Source organism: Setaria italica, chromosome I, assembly GCF_000263155.2.
Source record: "Setaria italica strain Yugu1 chromosome I, Setaria_italica_v2.0, whole genome shotgun sequence".
NCBI classification, from domain to species: Eukaryota; Viridiplantae; Streptophyta; class Magnoliopsida; order Poales; family Poaceae; genus Setaria; species Setaria italica.
This window is the reverse complement of record NC_028450.1, coordinates 29,142,506-29,162,828: the sequence shown is the minus strand read 5'-3', so window position 1 is coordinate 29,162,828 and position 20,323 is coordinate 29,142,506. Positions and strand designations below refer to the sequence as shown.

The 20,323-nt window shown below is 53.1% G+C and overlaps 3 protein-coding genes, 1 non-coding gene and 1 pseudogene across 5 annotated transcripts; 2 read left to right on the top strand and 3 right to left on the bottom strand.

Annotated features, from left to right (window-relative positions):
* The first annotated feature begins 586 nt into the window (after window positions 1–586).
* On the top strand, window positions 587–1,018 carry LOC101768045 (late embryogenesis abundant protein 47-like). The gene has a single exon (XM_004954978.1). It carries the CDS (start codon window positions 587–589, stop codon window positions 1,016–1,018), a length of 432 nt encoding a protein of 143 aa, XP_004955035.1.
* A 788-nt stretch (window positions 1,019–1,806) lies between these two features.
* TRNAI-AAU lies at window positions 1,807–1,880 on the bottom strand. The gene has a single exon. It is a non-coding gene; the product is annotated as a tRNA-Ile (tRNA).
* Window positions 1,881–4,964: 3,084 nt separating this feature from the next.
* LOC101753297 (cell differentiation protein rcd1) lies at window positions 4,965–10,473 on the bottom strand. Of its 2 annotated transcripts, XM_004952868.3 has the most exons (9): window positions 10,190–10,473; window positions 9,338–9,507; window positions 8,020–8,067; window positions 7,694–7,783; window positions 7,488–7,530; window positions 6,856–6,962; window positions 5,773–5,963; window positions 5,608–5,677; window positions 4,965–5,497 (listed from the first exon to the last, which is right to left on the bottom strand). In XM_004952868.3, exons 1-9 carry the CDS (start codon window positions 10,194–10,196, stop codon window positions 5,369–5,371), a joined length of 855 nt encoding a protein of 284 aa, XP_004952925.1. In that variant the 5' UTR covers window positions 10,197–10,473; the 3' UTR covers window positions 4,965–5,368. The 2 variants fall into 2 exon arrangements, with proteins under 2 accessions (XP_004952925.1, XP_022680820.1); XM_022825085.1 differs by lacking the exon at window positions 9,338–9,507.
* A 4,334-nt stretch (window positions 10,474–14,807) lies between these two features.
* Window positions 14,808–15,275, top strand: LOC101767646 (brain acid soluble protein 1-like). Its single transcript, XM_004954977.1, has one exon. It carries the CDS (start codon window positions 14,808–14,810, stop codon window positions 15,273–15,275), a length of 468 nt encoding a protein of 155 aa, XP_004955034.1.
* A 3,009-nt stretch (window positions 15,276–18,284) lies between these two features.
* LOC105914809 lies at window positions 18,285–19,483 on the bottom strand (annotated as a pseudogene).
* Window positions 19,484–20,323: the final 840 nt, after the last annotated feature.

The window sequence follows — 20,323 nt, the reverse complement described above, 5'->3', positions numbered from 1 at the left end:
TCGCTGCTTCATTGCTGGAAGGTCGCCATTCAGACTGTCACGGGAACCCATATATAGGCGCTCCTTGTGCGTGATCGTCGAGTAGCTCGTCGCCGGTGAGAATGGATTCGGAAAGTCGAGGTGGGTTGGTTTTGCAAGGTAGGTAGGCGCCAGGATTGCATGTTGCGTCGTCATCAATCGGCTCGCTGTCTACGCGTGCCATTGCCGACCGTCATCAATCCTTAGGTTACCCGTATGTTTTAGCGCAAGAGAAATTGTATTCCATCCTCGCCTCGCGTCCTGCAGCGAGCATGCGGCGACCCTATGTACTAGGTGTCATTGCAGACTAGCCTGCCGTGTCAAGCAGAGCTGCAGGGTGCCAAATCTTGCCGCTTCACTCACTCTTTGGTTCGTCCGATCCTAGACGTGTCGTGGACCCGTGGTGGGAGGCACTCCGCGTCCGCGGTGTGATGTGACGCCGACCATCAGAAGGAACGGTGTATACATGCATGTGTTCGTGCTCTAATTAACTTCTCTTCAGTCCTCGCGTCGTTGTAGCCGCGCTCATCAGGTAGCTATCGTGCCACACACTGATCGGCACAGCAGCATGAGACATGCCCAGCCTAGCCGCCCCGGCGGCGGCGTCAACGGCGGCGCCAGCAGGGACGAGTCGCCGGCGGCCACGGAGACGATTACGGTCGGGCAGGCTCTGCAGGCGGTGGCGCTGAGCCCGGCCGGAGCCAGGCCGGTGGACCACGCCGACGCTACGGCGATACAGGCCGCGGAGAAGAGCGTGACGGGGCTGGGCCGCGTCGTCCCCGGCGGCGTCGCCGCCGCGGCGCACCGGGCCGCGGAGGCGAACGAACGCGAAGGCGCTGCCGCCGATGCGCGCGACGGCGGCGAGGTGGGGAAGGTGGTGACGCTCAGGGACGTGCTGGGCGACGCCGCGTCCGTGATGCCGGCGGGAAGCAACAGGGCGGCCACGTGGGTGGACGCCGAGAAGGTCGCCGCGGCACAACGTATTTTAGTCCCAAATTGAAAATTTTGACATATTGGGATCCGGATAAAACATGGTGCGCTATCCTTTTCCCTTGCCAGGTCTGGTGGTGCAGGCCTGTTACCCCATGCTTTGGGGGGCAGAGTTGATTGGATGGGGATGTTCAAGTAAGCTTTAGTCAGGGTGTGTCTCAGCACCCACCCCATGAAGGCTATCTGGCCCCATGAAGGCTGTCCGGCGGGTGTCATCAACACCTCTGGTTCAAGAGCTAACTAGCAACTGTGCCCCTCTCCTGCCCAACTCTCTTTTTTACAATATTTTTCAAAGACTGTTGTCTACTTATGTACTATGATCGTAACGAAGATAGTGTCAGGAAATATAGAACAGGTATCAACACAATGATCTAATTTTTTGCCATCCTTACGGATAGCCACTCTCCAATTGCTAGTTTTACGTTGGCACCTACATTTTTACCATTGGGGAGGGAATGTTTCTTCCATTTGAGCCATCTTTGCTGATGTTGCAAGACACGTAAGCATGCCAGCTTGAATGAGTGATGCAAAAGTACTCTTTTGCCCCTACCAGTCCACTCCTTGCTACCTCCCTTTCTCTATGATAGCCGGCCCCACTTGTCATCCCTAACCTCCCTCCCCATCACACGATCGAGCTCAAATCATCGTGTCTCCTTAGATCACAATGCCACACTCCATGAATTCATGAGTAACTTCCGGTGGCTCACCTCCTCGTGGTGCTGCTTCACGACAGCTGCAGCCTGCGCATGCAAAACACTTGTAGATGCACCGAATCCTTCCCGTAGCACCCCCGCAACTTCGCCCATGCAGGTCTCGAACCTGCGACCTTCGCGTTATTAGCACGACGCTCTAACCAACTGAGCTAATAGGCTTGTTCTTGACCTAATACGCACAAGCCGTTTTTCATAATTTAAACGGCGACGATGCTAACAACGAATCAACGATGTACATGGTTCTGCGGTGAGTAGGAAGTCCGACTTTAATGAAAAATTTCGTGAACCTAGGATCTGGTGAAACCTGAAAGATCACTGCAGCTACAAAATGCATCCGTTATTTTAGATAAAAAAATAAAATTAGCTGCAGCTAGTTCCGACTGCATCAATGATTGATGGGAGTCGGCAGCTAAACCAACGCCAAAAGGAAGGAGCAGCTCCTTCAACGGAATGGACATACATATAAGTCATGTGAAATGTTTGGAAGGAGCATGTAGTCTTCGAATTTTCGAGCACAGGTACCCAGCTGGTGGCAGCCGTGCTAATGGAAGGATCGGATGGGACATGCATATGCCATGTACATATAAACGCCGGATTCACTCTCGTACCCACTGTATTCCGCTTCTTAAGAGTTACGGATATGGATTCAGAGTTGGTCACCGTTATGGCCTTGGCCTCAAGCCCTCAACTATAGTCTATAGCTGCATCCGTTTTTTTAGAACATAGGTGCATCCGTTATGTACGCATGTCTGTAGAACCTTCTCATCAAGTACCTTATTTCGGTAATGCTACAAAACAAAAGTCCGGAATATTAAAAAAATCGGACATTCGGATATGTTGCAATAGTTAAGCATTGACGTTGCAACTATTATTTCTGCACGTTTTACAGTGAATGTTGCATGAAACATAGTGTTCATGTTGCGGTGGGAATTTTATATCCCAGAGCCAAACGATGTAGTCATTTTTACATATTATTTTTCATGTTGCAAACAGTGACCGCTGATATTTTACTATGTAATTTTTAATGTTTCATCGGAGAGTTCGATGAAAAATTTCACATCAAACGTTCGGACGCTGCTAGCGCCTAACTTAGTTTTGTTCTTGAGACTAAACCTTCCGGAGACGGCCAGATACTTACGCATGCCCAAAGCAGAGAGACACGGAAACCTTTGAATACGCATCGTAGGACAGCAATGGGCCGGATTTCCTCTCATGGATGGCCTTTTGCGTACACGTCAAAGTTTCGGCCCGCGAGTGCAAATGCACGGGCCACGTACAGGTGTACAGAGTAGAGGTAAACATACATAATTCCTCGATGACACAGCATATTTTAGTGCCAAATCGAAAATTTTACCACATTAAGACCTGAATAAAACAGGATATGATGTCCATTCTCCTACCGGGTCCGGTGGTGCAGACCTGTTACCCTATGCTTCGGGGGGCAGAGTTGATTGGACGGGGATGTTCAGGTAGGCTTTAGCCGGGGTGTGTCTCAGCACCCACCCCATGAAGGCTGTCCGGCCCCCATGAAGGCTGTCCAGCGGGTGTCATCAGCACCTTTGGTTCAAGAGCTAACCAGCAACTGTGCCCTTCTTCTGCCAACTCTCTTTTTTACAATATTTTTCAAAGACTGTTGTGTACTTATGTACAATGATCATAACGAAGATAGTGTTAGGAAATATAGAACAGGTATCAACATAATGATCTAATTTTTTGCCATCCTTACGGATAGCCACTCTCCAATTGCTAGTTTTACGTTGGCACCTAAATTTTTACCATTGGGGAGGGAATGTTTCTTCCATTTGAGCCATCTTTGCTGATGTGGCAAGACACGTAAGCATGCCAGCTTGAATGAGTGATGCAAAAGTACTCTTTTGCCCCTACCAGTCCACTCCTTGCTACTTCCCTTTCTCTATGACAGCCGGCCCCACTTGTCATCCCTAACCTCCCTCCCCATCACACGAACCGAGCTCAAATCATCGTGTCTCCTTAGATCACAACACCACACTCCATGAATTCATGAGTAACTTCCGGTGGCTCACCTCCTCGTGCTGCTGCTTCACGACAACTGCAGCCCGCGCATGCAACGTCGCTATGTCATGCACTTGGTGACCGTGCGTCCTCTGCTGGCCCCCGACGAGCTCGAGGCCTCAAGCTGCGTGGAGCCATGGGCGCTAGCCATGTACGTGAACGAATGATTTGAGTGGACATTAGCACGGTGGCTCTACTAGCATGTGGGAGGGCGCCTGAGTGCCTGATGCATCAAAATTAGATTGGAATGTGCATATGCAACTGGTCTCGAGCAGCGTGGAGCCATGGGCACCCATCCTCCCGTCATACCTCCGCCCGCTCCTACCATGGCCCGTGGCGCAGCCGCTGCTCCGCCACCTCGCGCTTCGGGACCCTGCCGACCTGCTCCTGTCCTTCATTGGCGCCGCAAGCGTACTGGAGGACGGCGATGCTGGCCGCACCGCGGAGTGGAGGGGGGCTGCTTCTACGAGAACCGGGAGTGGGTGGAGTTCAGCAACGGGACCAATGGGGAACTCGGAGGCGACATAGTTCATGTGGAGGTGAGCTACTGTACCTAACCCATCCAGAAGCACAAGCGAAGAAGAAGACCAGAGATAGATGTAGCTAAAAAGATGAACAGAACCAGGGGTAATGAGGACTTTTGGCATCTCTGGACACGCTAGACGTCCGAGGTGTCCTGCCACGTCAGTAAAAAGGGCAAGAATATAGGAATCCTTCTCTCTCGTATGGTAAAAATGTAGAAGTATTTGTAAAACTGGCATTTGAAGAGTAGACATCTGTAGCGATGGCAAAAAATTAAATATCCCAAGCAGATGGAGGATTTCGGGGCAGGCAATCCACCATTTCTTCCATGATCTTCCACACGTGCTGAGAGAATGGCCAACCCGCCACCAGGAATCGACTCTCCAGTTTTCTCATAGTACTCCACGTTCATTTTCTTCATTAGCCGGCTTAGCTTGTAGCCTTGTACAGCCGGAAAGCAGCAGATTCCAACAGATTCTGAGGTAAATCAAGAATTCCAGTCCACACATCATACCACACAGCAAAAAATAAACACTCTCCAGTATGCCTTGCATCTAATCAATTAAACATCCAACACTACCACCCGGTGCATAAGAAGAGGAGCTATAAAAGGGTCCTAATTTATTTTGTTCAGACTTTTAAATAGCTTAGCAGGCTATAGCAGTGTTTTTTTTCTCGAACACGCAAGGGAGTTGTTTATCATTGCATTAATAGTAGAGTTACAACACACACGCACACACACAACAATGTTGCTATAACAGTGCTATAGCTACTCTGGAGAAGACTACCATGCCACTAAATCCTATAGACCGCTATTAATATTTAAAACACCGATTTTGCTTATTTAGGTCAAGAATATCAAGAATGCATAAAGCAATACTAAAACAGGCACTGCAACGTCTGCAACGCTTATTATCACAACGGCACACTGGACTGGCTCGATCAGCAGTTCTTGTTGAAAAGGTAATAAACTGCAGCATAACGCTTTATTCGAGAGCTGCGCCAGGGTCTTCCACTAGCTGCAATTTGCGGAAAGATAATTGCATTGTAGTATCCAATTCTGGATTGCAGCGACCAAATTGGTTTACATCAACTCATGCGACTTGGGTCTGTCTGAGAGGGTCCTCCATGGTTTGTGCCTGCCGCACGACCTGGGTTCCGCTGGCAGGACCAGCCAGATTACCCAACAGTTGGTCAAGAAAATGCCTTGCAGCAGGGTCATCCTGTATTTGCAGTATGGAGGTACAGTTAGTGTTCAATTGCAATCTTCAATCTGGTGCAAATGGAGCAACCATCGATTCGCGTCAGATGATGAATTGGGAGCAAAACTCACCATAAGGCAGTTATCGAATGTTCCGCCTCTCAGAGCCTCACGAAGGTGAGTTCGCAGCGCAGTAAAGGCCCTGAAATCAAGAGGGGAGACATACGTCATCGCATGGGAAGAAATGTACATGCTATTAAGTTGCTACTATGCAAATGACAGCACATAGCCACATACCTGGGCTTATCTGTCAGCCTGAGGTACGAGCCGATAATGAGCTTCAGCAACTTGGTGGAGGGTTGTTCAGTTAATGCAATCACCATGCTTGCTAAAACACTGGCTGCCTGAAAGAAACATTCCAGGGTCGCACAGATGTGCTGTAGCCCAACTTCATCTAGCATAATCTTTTGGACAATGAAAGTGGCCACCTGCATATGCATTCGGTTTATTAGTGATCAAATCAATGCTTATGAAATTAGTAGTGTAATGCAAAATTGGCCAAGCTTTACTGAGGGCTTACTACTGGATTTACTTAACTTCACCTGCAAAGGGAAACCTAGGCTCCTGCTACTCAACTAGTGGTTTACGCAATATTTATCTGCCAACCAATTTGGAGGGGTCCTCTCCTACTGTTCTCCTCAACCCCAAATGAAGGAAAGTATACAAAATTCCATTGACACACGTATATTTGCTACTGAAACTAGCAGCATAAAAAAGTTGCAGAAACAACATTACTGAACAGTTTCTCAAGCTTCTTTCATAAAAAACATAACGAATATTCCATAAATCCATAAGCATTATTCCGACTCACGCCAGTTAGTATGAGTACCAATTGCACAAAAGGACATTGGTCTGTTTCAATGCTTGCTTATTTAGATGTGGCATAGATGTGGGCTCCTGCCTGGATCAACAGTTCCATAAGAGAACAATACTAACATCGAACCTTCAATCATTAAAGTTCACTTTTCTTAGCCTTTAGTGAGTTATCCAGTTTTCCTAGCATTGAATTATTGAATGGTAAAGATGGTGGAAATGTTAATGAACAAACAATCAGAACTAATCTTGCGGTGACAAGGTTGGTTTATATCAACACTGAATTATTACACTAACCCTAACTTCTAAAGTTAAATTGTTATCGTTTGCTTCCACAGAGAACAAAGATGCATCTCAATTTCATAGCCAGCAAAAGAAGCTAGAGAATATGAACGTGAAGCTTCATTGATGATTGTATTTTTAGTGAAGCAGATCCATGCTTTTTTACTCATTGTTGAGGGATGTGATTAATCTTCTCAGTCGTGTATATTCTCAACAAAAAATTACCTTAGCAAGAGCACCGAGAACACCAAGGCTAGTAGCACGTAGGTACTCGAAAGATTTCGCCACGCTTGTAGTGTTCAAGAATGGGAACAAGTACAAGGGAATTCCAGCTGCAAAGACAAAGGATGAAAAGACAGGGCAAAGTGATTAACTAATAGTAAGATATACTGTAAATACAAAGTTCATTAGTATTACACATGCAAACAAATCTGTAGTACTTCATCCATCAATATAATGCATATTAAGATTCGAAAATGTCAAGCTTTGCACATTTTGACCAACAGTTAGTAAAATAATATGCATGTTTAGTGTAGAAACGTTGCATCAATATATTCATCAAATTAAATTTAAGATGACATTGATTTTGTAGCAACTGACAACATATTTTATGAGGAACCAAAATCTACTTTCAAAGAGTCCTTCAAAAATACACACATCGATGGACGGAAGGAGCACTTCAGAATTTTTACTATAGCAAGTTAGACAGAAACCAAATTGTAAATGTCAACCACTACATAATAGTGTTCCTGTGGCAAAACCATTAGAGAACATACGATCATATGAAGGCTAACAAAGCCCACCTTCAATGCATTACAACTTTGACATAAAAGGAGTCATGCTCTTGTAGTCATTACCTTCTAAAAAGGAGGTCCTGGTCTCAGGGTGTGCTGCAACAGTCTGTAACAATTTTTGGAGGGCGTGAACAAAACATATGATATAAATCTAATGCTGCAAGCTTAAAATGATTAACAACAAACAGAAGAAAAATCCCCTAAGTAGTACAGTATGTCATGGGATGGTTGCAACCAGCAGCCAACTTTCTGCGCTATCATCACTGTACCTGAAGAAGTCCAAGTGCATTGCATGCTCTGGTAGCTGCACTTGCTGATAATGTTGGGGATGAAAGTGCAGGATAGACTGACACAATTTCCTATTTTTTTTTTCAAGTAGACAAACACACAAGTGAGACCAAAAGGCTGACTGACAGCTCAATAGAAGAACATATAGTAACAAATCTAACATAGTCATGAACTCAAGGATCAGCTTAAGAATGAATGGCCTAACAGACCAATCATGATTACACTACACGACAGAGTACAATGAAAGCTCCTATTCAGGCTCATTCATACTATATGTAAGCAAAGGAGGGCACAGGTTACTACATACCCGCAGCAGTGCTGCTATTGTGCCAAAAGAGTACCACATCCCCCTTTTCTGAAAAATGGTTGCAAAAAGAAGATTATATACCAAATTTGTTGCCTTCAACATCAATGAGGTGACATGTTAATCACTGAACATGCATCAACCACTTTTGAATAGGTTCATACCCATAGACACTTATACTAGCAATAACAGTATGTAACTCGGGTATCCAGCATGTTAATATACACATATAGGGAAATAATAGTTTGTTTGACAAATTCAGAGCAGAGCGCTAATAAACAGTGAAATTAAAGGACTATTGCACCTCATCCAAATGGCAATCGACTATGAAATTAATACATAGTTATAAACATGCCCAGTCTGCAAACAAAATCTTAATAGCAACTAAAATGATGACCAGTAGATGGAATGAGTCACCAGAACTTCACCATTTGCTGTCATTATTATTTGCAATAAGCTACAACTGACAACATCTGAACAAAGAGATATCAAATAAAATTCTTTTTCTACTTACAAACAGAGAACCTCTTTTAAAAAATACAGATAAAACTCCTTACCATACGTAAATATCCTTCAACCACTACATTGAATGTGGCAGCTCGCTCTACTACTCCTTAAAAAAAAAAGATGGAAACTTTTCTAGACCAATCAAACGTAGTGCAAGATAATACACCAGAAGACCATTAGCAGAGATCAAATGGGCACAGTTGTTGAATCAAGATGCATCAGACATCATCAATATGAAACTTGAAATAATTAGTGTGACTACAGAAATCCGCCTTTCATAAACTTTTTTTAACGTAAGTCAACCTTTAATAAACTCAAAGTAGATCTAATCAAATCTCCTGATGAATGCATGCACCAGAACTCTAACTATGAACCAAAATTAAGCCATAATATACATTAAAATCCCTAAATTCTCACAATTTGCAAATGCATGGAAAGAAACAATAAATAAATGGATCTAAATAGCACAATATAATAACCATGGATCCTCAAGTTAAAATCTCCAAAAGCCAAGAGGTCAAACAAAACAGCCTTTCCACAGCGAGAATCAACAAGTGGCCAAGCACTAATATTCTCGAATGAGTTGATCACTTACTACTTAATAAAAGAAGAAAGAAATAGTATTACATCACAAGTTATAAAAGAAATATTAGAGAAAACACACCGAATTGGTAAAAGACAGTTTATGACCATATCATGCCATCATAAGCAATCTGAGCTTGAAACAACTCAATGCCGATCACTTTTGATATATTATGCCAAGTAAATAGAAGAGGGGAAAAAAATAGAAGATACAGAGGAGAAATAAAATTACCTTGGGTAACATGGAAAGGGCATACGCTTTATTTTCTGGATCTAACAGATCAAGGAGAAGAGATTCAACAATTTCCGAGTCTTTAGGACTAGGAACCTCGACTATTGACATTTTCGAGTGAGAATTCAACAATCCTAAATGCGGCACCATGGTTGATGTGGTTTTCACAGCTGCAGCAATAGATGCCGTGCATGAAAAAAACTAGAGAATTTCACATGTTTGTTCACAAGAATTCAAAAGTATATGTGGGTAACCCCCCCCCCCCCTATTTATAGTGGTCGTTTCCACTTTAATGAGCTGTACACACACTGTGTTAGCTGTAAAATAAACCAAAACAATCTGATTCCGCCCACCGTATTCAGCCATGAGTCACTCAAAGGATAAGTATTAGGCTTACCTGTCTTTTACATGTCATACCTCTGTCATTACATATGGATAACAAAGCTGGTGGCATATCTGGCCCTTTGCTTATTGTTCATAACTGCATACTATAATACTATGTGCAAGTAACAGCACCAGTCAAGTTGTTGGTAACGTCCCCACTCACATTTCTAGCTGGCAGCAATTTTACCCTGTTATTACAGCTCAATTATTCTCCCCTTATACTGTTTAATTTTCTCACAAATCACAGCTGAGGCCACGGTGTGGATTATTTGTAAGGAGGTTAGCCATGTATTTTTTTTATAAAACAAAATCTAAATCCTGCTAAAAAATAGCTGGAAACATTGCAGACTAGTAAAGTCCATTGATCGAAGATGAATACATATGTTGAAAATGTGAATACATAAATTGAAATATCGACAGATGATTTGATAACCGTGCCTCACTCACAGAAGAAGATTTAGTAGTTACCTAACATGGCGCCTCCCACTCCCAGAGAGCCGTCATATCGATGACGTCACTCGACCCCTCCGTACCGCGTGACTTGCGCTCGCCAAAACAGACGAAGCCGAGCGCCGCCGCAGTGGAACTGAACGGCGCATTGCCTCCTCCACCGGGCCTCTGGGTCAACAGATCGACAGCTGCGGCCTCGAGACACGGCCCCGCCCGAGCGCCGCATTGCCGCGCCGCCGCTCGCCGTTCGTCTTCTGTTTCGACGGCAGGAAGGGGGATTTCAGATTCTAGAACGAACAAGCGCCCCAGGAACCCAACCCTTGCTCAATGACATGTGGGTCCATCTTGTTTGACTGTCATGTGGGTCAGGGCACGAGCCATTTGCATTGCCAATCTTCAATGTAACTGCGGATCAATCGATCGTTTGTTCCATCGGCCGACGGCCGGTGTTTGTTATGAGCTGCTGCGAAGAATTTTGTTGCGTTTGCGCCGAGCCGAAGTTTCCTTATGAAAAAAGAACAGGAAGCACTACGTGAAACGCGAAATAGGTAACACGTGAAAAAAAAAAGGTTCATGTGCCCCGTCGCAAGATCTGCTAAAGGTTTTTTTTTCTGAAATAACGATCAGCTAAAGGTAATGGGCTCCTTTTACGCCCATTACTAATAAAATCTCCAGCTTGAGGTCCGACCTCGTAGTAAAGAAGCCCGTTTACCTTTGACTCATAAAAGGTAACGGACATTTACAACACCCATTAACTATCGATGTCATCGATAAATAAGGGTGCGTTTTGGTTTGGGTCGTACTGGTTGGAACGGGTTCAACCCGTCGATCTGCATTTGGTTGAAAATGCATCTGAGTTGGATCGCACATAGGACGAAATATATCATGGAGATGCAGGTTCATTGCGTCCGCTCAAAATAATAGGACGCACTCGACCCACTTCCATCCCATCCATATCTGTCTCAAGTCCGTCCGTGAGATGCATGGAGGTTCGCCGGCGCAGGGGAGGCCGCCGGCGTTGGGAAAGCTCGCCGGCTGTCGTTGTCAAGATTGGCGGATCAAGACTTAGACTAGTAAATTTCTTTTTTGCGCGTAAGGTCTCAGATGGTGGCGTGGGAGACACGGGTTTAGACTGGTTCGGGCAAAGGAAGCCCTACGTCCAGTATCGAGGATGCTCGTATAGCCCACGCGGGGTTCTGTGGTAGGGGTTACAGATCGACGAGAGAGGGACTGGTCCCAAGTCTCTTTGTGCTTGTGCTCTCAGGGAGCGTCGTAGTGTGTTGTGGCTTGTGGGAGAAGAAGCCTATCCCCCCCTCCGGCCCTTGGTGCCCCTTTTATATCGTAAGGGGGGTGGCCGGAGTTACAGCTGGGATCGGGCGAAGAGGACCGTAAAAGTGTAAACGTAGTATGGTAAAAAAAATACGGCAGGATGGGAGGAACAAGTTCCTAGACGCCCGACGCCTTCACCGGCCCCTGACGAGCGCCGGCGTGCATGCCGGAGGGGGGCGGCCGTGTGCCAACTGTCGTCGCGCCCTACAGATAGCTCCTTCGGCGTTCGTACGCGTCGGGTTATGATGAAGGCGTTTCGTCGTTATCCCGGTGTCCGTTGGGGAGGACGGTGGATGCTACCATCCTGATGATGGCTTCTGGAGAGAGGGCGTCACATCCTTGCTGCTGGGCGTGCGGGACCCGAGGGCGCGCGGGGCCCGAGGACAAGCAAGTCTCTCCTCCGCTCCGGTCGGCGCAGGCCATGAGTACCCTGCGGCGAATGGAAGGGAGCCGCCAGCACTGTAGCTTGTACAGTATGGTCGTGCATGGGTACTTGCAGCGGGTTGCGTGAGGAGCGCGGTCATCCTTCCCCCTGCCAGACCTGCGGCGCATTTATGATGAGGCCGACGGGGGGGGACCCACAGGATTGTTTATCTTGTCCACCTGGTCCGCATCCGTGGGGGATGTCCGCCCTGGGGGCCCCAGCGAGTCTGACCCCTGTGCTCGGGGTCGGATGAGGCGGAACCTTGTGGCGAGGGGTCGGGCGCCCCCGACCCCGGGGTCGCAGTCGGACGAGGCGGAAGCCTCGTGGAGGGAGGTTGGGCGCTCCCGACCCTGGGACCGTGGTCGGGCGAGGCGGTGCCTTGTTGGCGGGAGGTCGGATGTTCCCGACCCTGAGACCGCGGTCGGGTGAGGCAGAGTTTTGATTATGCTAGGTGGGTCCGGGCCTTCGTGTCTGCTTTTTTAAGCGGTATTTAGGGGATCGTTAATATTTCCCCCCAACAGTAGCCCCCGAGCCTGTGGTGGAGCAAAAGTGCTCCTCCGGAGGCTTCTGTCGTCGCTTCGCCGCGGATTTTGTTTATGGTGCGCTTGCTTTATCCCAGCTTGGCTGGGGAACCTGCGAATCGTGACCACACGCGTGGCCGTTGGTTGTGATGCTAGCCCCCGAGCCCCCGCGCGTTGCAGGAGACCGGTCGGGAGGCCAGGTCGACTTTTGATCGTTGCCCCTCAAGCGTCCGTTCGCTAGGACGGAGGGGTTGAGCCGTGCCACGTTATCCTCGTTGGACGAACCGTGGTGCTCATTTGAGCTGCGAACGGGTAGGTTCAAGTGGAGTCCCGGTCCCCGTTCGGGGGGGTCCGGCTCGGGCCAAGCTGGTGGCGTACTCCAATCTCCCGCCGGCTAGTTCATATAGTTCCCGGGTCCGTTCGGCCGGATCCGGGGGCTCGTTGCCTTTCCCTGTGGAAAAACCATGAACTTTATGCCGGACAGGACTCGAACGTGAGGTCGGGATGCCCTTGGCTTTCGCTCGCCTGGGTGTTGGCCGCTAGCGGACCCGTCCCTTTTCACCCCTTGCTCGGGGGTGTCCTGAGGCAGCTGTCGAACCCATGGCGGGCCAGCCTTCGAACCTCTGGACCGTAATGGGCCGTAGAGGCGTTTTCAGCCCCGTATCCCTTTCTTACCTCTCGGTGGGCCTCGGGCCGGAACGGAGCGGTCGTTGTGTCTGGGCCGTACGTGGGGGACGTCGTGGGCGTGCCATCCGGGAGGCGGAGTTATGGGGAGCGCCGTCCCGCGAATCGAGGAGGATAGGATGTTTTTGCGGCCGATCGTGCGCGCGGTTTTTGAAAAGGAAGTGGGCGTGGCAGGGCCGTACCTGGCGTCGCATTTATGGCGGCAGGGGCGTCGATTTGGCTTCCCCCGCACCTTTCCTATAAAAACGGGAGCCCGCCGCGCCGGTTCCGCCCGCCTTCTGCATTCGAGCCTTTTCGGCCTTCGGCCTCGTGCTTAGTTCATCCGCGCCTACTTCGCTTTCCTCCGCTCCAAGCCGCGCCCTTTCTTCCTACCTCCGTTGATCTTCCTCCTCCTCCGGCGATGGGTTCCTGGGGGATGTCCCATTTCACCTCCTCGCGCGCCGAGGGCCTGGTGCGGAAAGGCCTCCTCTGCGAGAGGACGGCGGCGGGCGAGTGGGAACTGCCGGGGACGGAGCAAGTGCCGACGCCTCCCTCCGACTACGTCGTCTCCTTCGCTCACTTTCATGAGCGGGGGTTCGCTTCTCCCCCGAGCCGCTTCTTCCGGGGGCTCCTCCACTACTACGGGCTCGAGCTCCAGCACCTTAATCCCAACGGGATCCAGCATATTGCGGCGTTCGTCGCACTGTGCGAGGGGTTCCTGGGCATCGAGCCCAACTTCTCGCTGTGGAAATACTTTTTCACAGTGAGTTTGTACCATAAGACGGAGAAGAAGGGGAGTCAGCAGCGGTCGCCTCCGGTGCCGATCGGGGTGCGCCGGGATCCACCTTCATCATACCTGCTCCAAGGAGTATATGGCGATGAAGACCTCGGCGTCCCACAAGGGGTGCCACAACCAGTGGTTCTATGTGAAGAACTACCCGAACTCCCCCCTGCCGGGTTTCACCGGCCGCACCATCAACGTGGCACCGGAGGTGTGGGCGTAAGGGCCGGTGGAGAAGGAGAAGAAACGGTTCTTCGACCTACTGCAGGCCATCGAGCGGCTGAAAAGGAGCGGGCTCACCGGCGCCGGGGTCATCGGAGCGTACCACGCCCGGCGGGTGGCGCCGCTGATGCTCCGGATCCGGCCGCTTGCCGCCATGACCCCCGACGCGCCGACCGAGGGCACCGTCTTGGCGATGGGTGCGCTTGCCGCTTCCGAGATCCGGCAACGGATTCGGGAAGCGCTGGAGGACAAGGACGTCGAGTACCCCGATTCCCGGGCACCCGCCGATGCGCCCGGACGCGGGCTTCATAGACCTGGTAAGGGGTTGGGGCGTCGTCCTCCTTTCTTTGTGTCTTGCGATTGTCACTTTGACGTGGAGCTGTTTTGCGTTCATAGGGCCCGCTAACTCGGGTCGTGGACTCGCTCCCGCCGGTGCCGGAAGATGCTGAGCGGTGGACGCGCAACCGTCTCCTTGCCGAGGCGCAGAAGCGCCGTAAGGACAAGGAGACGGCGAAGAAGAGGAAGAAGGCCGCCAAGGAGTTCTAACGGCGGCGGAGGGGGCCGGTCGTGTCAGACGACGACGACAACGATGACGATGATGATGAAGAGGATGAAGATGAGGAAGATGATGAAGAGGAGGAACTGATTTCCTCCTTCCGATCGGGCGCACTCGCAATTCGGGAGGCACGCCCGCGGATGGCCGCGGGGGGTGAAGCGGAGGAGGCGTCCGCCCGGGCCTCAGCTCCACAAGGCCCTGGGGGTGCGCCCCAGGGGTCAGTACAGAGCGTCCCCCAGGAGTCGACGCGGGACGCCCCCCAGGGGCCGGCGCGGGGCATCTCCCAGGAGCGAGCGCGAGACGCTCCTCAGGGGTCGGCGAGGGGTGCCCCCCAGGGGTCGACACGGGGCTCCTTCCCGGAGCTGGCGCGGAGCGCCCCTCGGGGGTCTTCGGAGCCTGCCCCCGCCGCTGCTTTGGATCCGGCGCGGGGCGCCCCCCAGGAGTCCGCCCAGGGCGTTCCTCGGGGGTCCGCGGAGACTGCCTCCACCACCACGCCCGCGACTGGAGGGCAGCGAAGCGGCGACAAGCGACCGCTGCCGGATGTCCCGCGATCGGCGTCAGGCTCCGAGGCGAAGCGCGCGCGCCGTCCTTGTGCTTCAAGAACGTAAGTTGGCCTTCCTTGCATCTCGTTCCTCTCCCCTTCTCGCGTTCGTTCCTGCTGACGTTTGTTCGTCGATGTGCAGCGCCGCTCCTCGTGGCCTTGCCCTGTAGCTGGCGCCTAAGAAGGCGTTGCGGTTGTCGTCCTCCTCCGGGGGGCGGACCGCGGTCCCGCCCGCGGCGAGCGACGGGGTCCCTGGTGAGGCCGCGGACCCCTCCGCGGAGGCGGCCCCTGTGATGGCGGCTGGCGGAGCGACGGCGGCGTCGGTCGCGGGAGGGGGAGCGAACCCCACTCCACCTTCGGTTCCCCCGGTCACCCCTACAGCGCAGGGCACGATCCCCCCGGGTTCTCAGGCCGGGGAGGTGATCGACCTTGACGCCGACGAGGCGGAGGAGACGGCGGCGACGGGAGGTGGGGCGGATGCCCCCGCGGCCGTGGCGGGATCAGCGGCGGAGGGAGCGCCTGCCCCCGAAAGCGCGGCGGCGGAGGCAACGGCGACAGAGGCGGGGACCTCCGCCCTGATTACCCCCGCGGAAGTGGCTCCAGCGGCGGAGGCGGAGGGGCCTGCTGGGGGGACTCCGGCAGGAACGGAGGAGCCTCCCCAGGTGGTTGCGGCGGGGGGCGAGGTAGCCGCGGGGATACCGCCGCTTGCGCCGGAGGCGCCGCCGCCACGGGGCGACCCTGCGGCGGCCTCGGCGGCGACGAGTGTGCAGGTACCGGGGCCGTCGGTGAACCCGGCGGCTTCTAGTGCGATGGTGCCGACCTTGACGGCAGCGTCAGGATCGGCTCCTACCTCGGCCTCGGCTCCCACCGTTCCCAAGGCGTGGAGAGGGTCCGTCCTTCACTGGTCATCCCGCGAGGACCCGCCGAGGCATCTCTTCACGCTGGACGACGCCACGGAGTGGCACAAGTGGCAGGCGGTGCAGGGTGGCCTTGCCCACGCCCACGCGGCTCTGTCCTCGGCGTTGGGGGTTCTGGGCAACACTGTTCTCCCTGGCAGCCAGGTATGTTGCCCCTACTGTTGGTGATCAGCATCTCCCATTGCTTTATCCCTGATGGCACGTTGCTTTGCAGGCCCTCCAAGAGTGCAGTCGGGGGGAAATCTGATTTCCTCCGGCTGGAGCGGGGGCTCTGGGAGCGCTTCAACACGGAGAGGGAGCGCACCAGGGAGCTGTCCCTGCAGGTCACTGCCGCCCAGGGGGTCATCCGCGACCTACAAAGGCGTGAGGGGGCGGCGTTGGAGGAGGCGCGGCGATCGGATGCCAAGCTCCAAGCCGTCATCGACAAGGCCCGCCTCGACCATGAGGAGTTCAAGGCTGCCGCTGAGAAGGCCCGCCGCGACGCTGAGGAGCTTGCCCGGCTGAGAGGGGAGTATGAAGCCCTCCAGAAGACCGTCGAGCGCGTCCGGCGCGAGCGGCACCAGGCTTTGCAAGACCGGGACGCCGAGAAGGCCAAGAAAGAGGAGGCCGAGCAGGGACTCCAGACCGCCGTGTCTCGAGGAGCCGACCGGGAGCGCGAGCTGAAGGCCTGGGCTGACGGTGAGTCTCCTTTCCGTTCCTGCATTCTCATGGTGTTGCGGTTTGTTCTTAACTCGGTGGGCTTTTCCAGATGATTCCTGCAGGCAAAATCGCCAAGCTAAAGGGCTTGCTCGATGCGGAGCGCAGTGAGCTCAGCGCCCTGCAGGATGCGGTCTGCGTCGTCTACGACGACTTCGGTGTGGTTCCGGAGGAGGGGTCGAGCTCTCTGCCGGCTCGTGTCCTCGGGGTACGCCGTCGACGTCGCGAGATCGCTGTGGACGCGCTTCACGTCGGCGTGCGGCGATCCTTCGGGGTCTTCGGCTCCCATTATTCTGGCATCAACTTTGCCGGGATGAGCAAAGGGTACGCCGCCGATTACTCCGAAGCCGAGCTGGACGAGATTGATGCAGCGGTGTTCACTCCGGCGGAGGCCCTCGCGAAGCTCCTGGAAGATGAGGCCGTCCCTCCTGCCGACCCCCCGTCAAGTTAACTGTACCGGGCTTGCGCCCAAATTGTAATTATGTCAGTTTCGAACTTGTTTTGTGATGGCCATACGGGCCTGTTTATAACTTTGTCATGCGAAAGTTTCCGATCCCCTTTACTGTTCCTTTGGGCTTGAAAGTTTAGAATACGTTGCCGGGTGCGTTAGTAAGCTTTGATGAGCGAAGGTGCCGTAGCCGCTGGGGCGTATGTTTTTTCGCAGTCCGATCAATCTTGCCTGAGCACTGTTGGCGTATTCTTCTCTTTTTGCGTCCAAAAGTCTAGAAAGGGAGTGTTCGGTTTGAAAAGAAAAAACGTTTCTTTTAGACGGTGCCAAGTGGCTAGGGTCGGAACCCCTGATAGCCCCCGAGGGATTTGCGGCCCTGGAACGAGGCCAGGGTCGGATACCCCTGAGCTTACCGGGAAAAGCCTGAACCGAGACGGCTTGGGGTTTCTTTTTTCGCAGAAGAACAAAACTGGTAGCCCCCGAGGGGTATGCGGCCCTGGAACGAGGCCAGGGTCGGATACCCCTGAGCTTAACGGGATTATCGGAATTGAAGACAAGTTTGTGCAGAACTTGGAAATAAGAGCTATGGGTAAAAGCGCCTTAGCTGTTCTATGTTCCAGGCGTTGCTGAAGACCTGCCCGTCGGGAGTCGCCAGCTTGTAGGTGCCTGGCCGTAGTACTTGTACGATGATGAACGGGCCTTCCCATGGGGGAGTCAACTTGTGCCGACCCCTGTTGTCCTGGACGAGGCGGAGCACCAAGTCGCCGACGTTGAAGGCTCGGCCTTGTACCTTGCGGCTGTGGTAACGCCGTAGGGCCTGCTGATACTTAGCCGAGTGTAGTAGGGCTACATCTCGCGCCTCATCGAGTTGATCTTGTGCGTCCTCGAGTGATGCCTGGTTTCCCTGTTCGTCGTATGCCTTGACCCTTGGCGATCCGTACTCTAGATCGGTGGGCAAAATGGCCTCTGACCCGTAGATCATGAAGAATGGGGTGAAGCCCGTCGCCCGGCTGGGGGTCGTCCTCAGGCTCCAAAGGACTGCGGGAAGCTCCACAACCCACCGTCCGCTGAACTTCTTAAGGCGGTCGAAGATTCGTGGCTTGAGACCCTGGAGTATCATGCCATTGGCTCGCTCGACTTGCCCGTTCGTGCGGGGGTGTGCCACGGCCGCCCAATCCACTCGGATGTGGTGGTCGTCGCAGAACTGGAGGAATCTCTTCCCGGTGAACTGCGTGCCGTTGTCGGTGATGATGGAATTTGGGATCCCGAAGCGGTGGATGATGTCGGTGAAGAATTGTACTGCCTGCTCGGACCTGATTTGCGCCACCGGCCTTGCCTCGATCCATTTGGAGAACTTGTCGACGGCGACCAGCAGGTAGGTGAAGCCCCCAGGCGCCTTCTTGAAGGGTCCAACGAGATCCAGCCCCCAGACCGCGAACGGCCACGTGATGGGGATGGTCTGCAACGCCTGCGCGGGCAGGTGAGTCTGGCGGGCAAAGAACTGGCACCCTTCACAGGTGCGGACTACCTGGGTAGCGTCAGCGACCGCGGTCGGCCAGTAAAAACCCTGTCGGAAGGCGTTGCCAACGAGGGTCCTCGGCGCGGCGTGGTGACCACAGGCTCCGGCGTGGATATCCTGGATCAGCGCCTTTCCCTGTTCGATCGGGATGCAGCGCTGGAGGATCCCAGTGTGGCTTTTCTTGTAGAGCTCCCGGTCGATGATGGCGAAGGATTTGGCGCGGCGCGCGATCCTACGGGCCTCCGTTTTGTCTGCCGGGAGCGTGTCGCGGACGAGGTAGTCGAGGTATGGGGCTCTCTAGTCGATTGGGGGGTCGGCCCCTACCGCGGGGTCTGCCGTGATTTCCATGACCACGGGGTCGGACGGATCGGCTCCCGGGGCCGAGTCGGGCAAAGCGGTGTCGACCCCCTCGGGACTGGTGCTCGGGTCTGGGACAGGTGGCGCGCTGCCGACCTCCCCTGACTCGGGTCCCGATCCCAGGGCCGGGGGTGCTTTGCCGACCCCTGCCAGTTCTGAAAACGGATTGAAGGCTTCAACTGGTCGCTAATGAAGACGCTGTCGGGGACGGGCATTCGGCCGGACGCCGCCTTCGCCAGCTCGTCGGCGGCTTCGTTGAAGCGCCTTGCGACGTGGTTGAGCTCTAGCCCGTCGAACTTGTCTTCGAGCTTACGAACCTCGTTGCAGTAGGCTGCCATTTTGGGGTCATGGCAGCTCCACTCCTTCATGACTTGTTCGACGACTAACTGGGAATCGCCCCGGATGTCTAGCCGACGGATACCCAGCTCGATGGCGATGCGGAGTCCGTTGAGGAGGGCTTCGTACTCGGCGACATTATTGGATGCAGGAAAATGGAGGCGGATCATGTACCTGATGCGCACGCCCAAGGGAGAGATGAAGACGAGACCCGCTCCGGCGTGGGCCCTCATCAGTGACCCATCGAAGTACATTGTCCAATACTCCTGCTTCTCTGGCGCCGATGGCGTTTGAATCTCCGTCCACTCTGCCACGAAGTCGGCGAGTGCCTGGGACTTGATGGCGGTGCGGGGGACGTAGGTGATACCCTGGTCCATGAGCTCAAGCGCCCACTTCGCGATCCTCCCCGTAGCGTTGGGGTTCCGGATTACTTCGCCTAACGGGAATGATGAAACGACCGTTACCGGGTGGGAGGTGAAGTAGTGGCGCAGCTTCCTCTTCGTGATAAGGATGGCGTAGACGAGCTTCTGGATCTGTGGGTAACATGTCTTGGATTCGGACAAGACTTCGCTAATGAAATACACCGGGCGTTGCACCTTGAGAGCGTGTCCCTCCTCTTCTCGTTCCACCACCAGGGCCGCGCTAACCACCTGGTTGGTCGCCGCGATGTAGAGCAGGAGGGACTCGCCGTCGGTAGGCGGGACTAGGATCGGGGCCTTCGTCAGGAGGTCCTTGAGTCGGTCAAGTGCCTCCTGGGCCTCGCCGGTCCATTCGAAGCGGTCAGTCTTCTTCAGGAGCCGATAGAGAGGGAGCCCTCACTCGCCGAGGCGCGAGATGAAGCG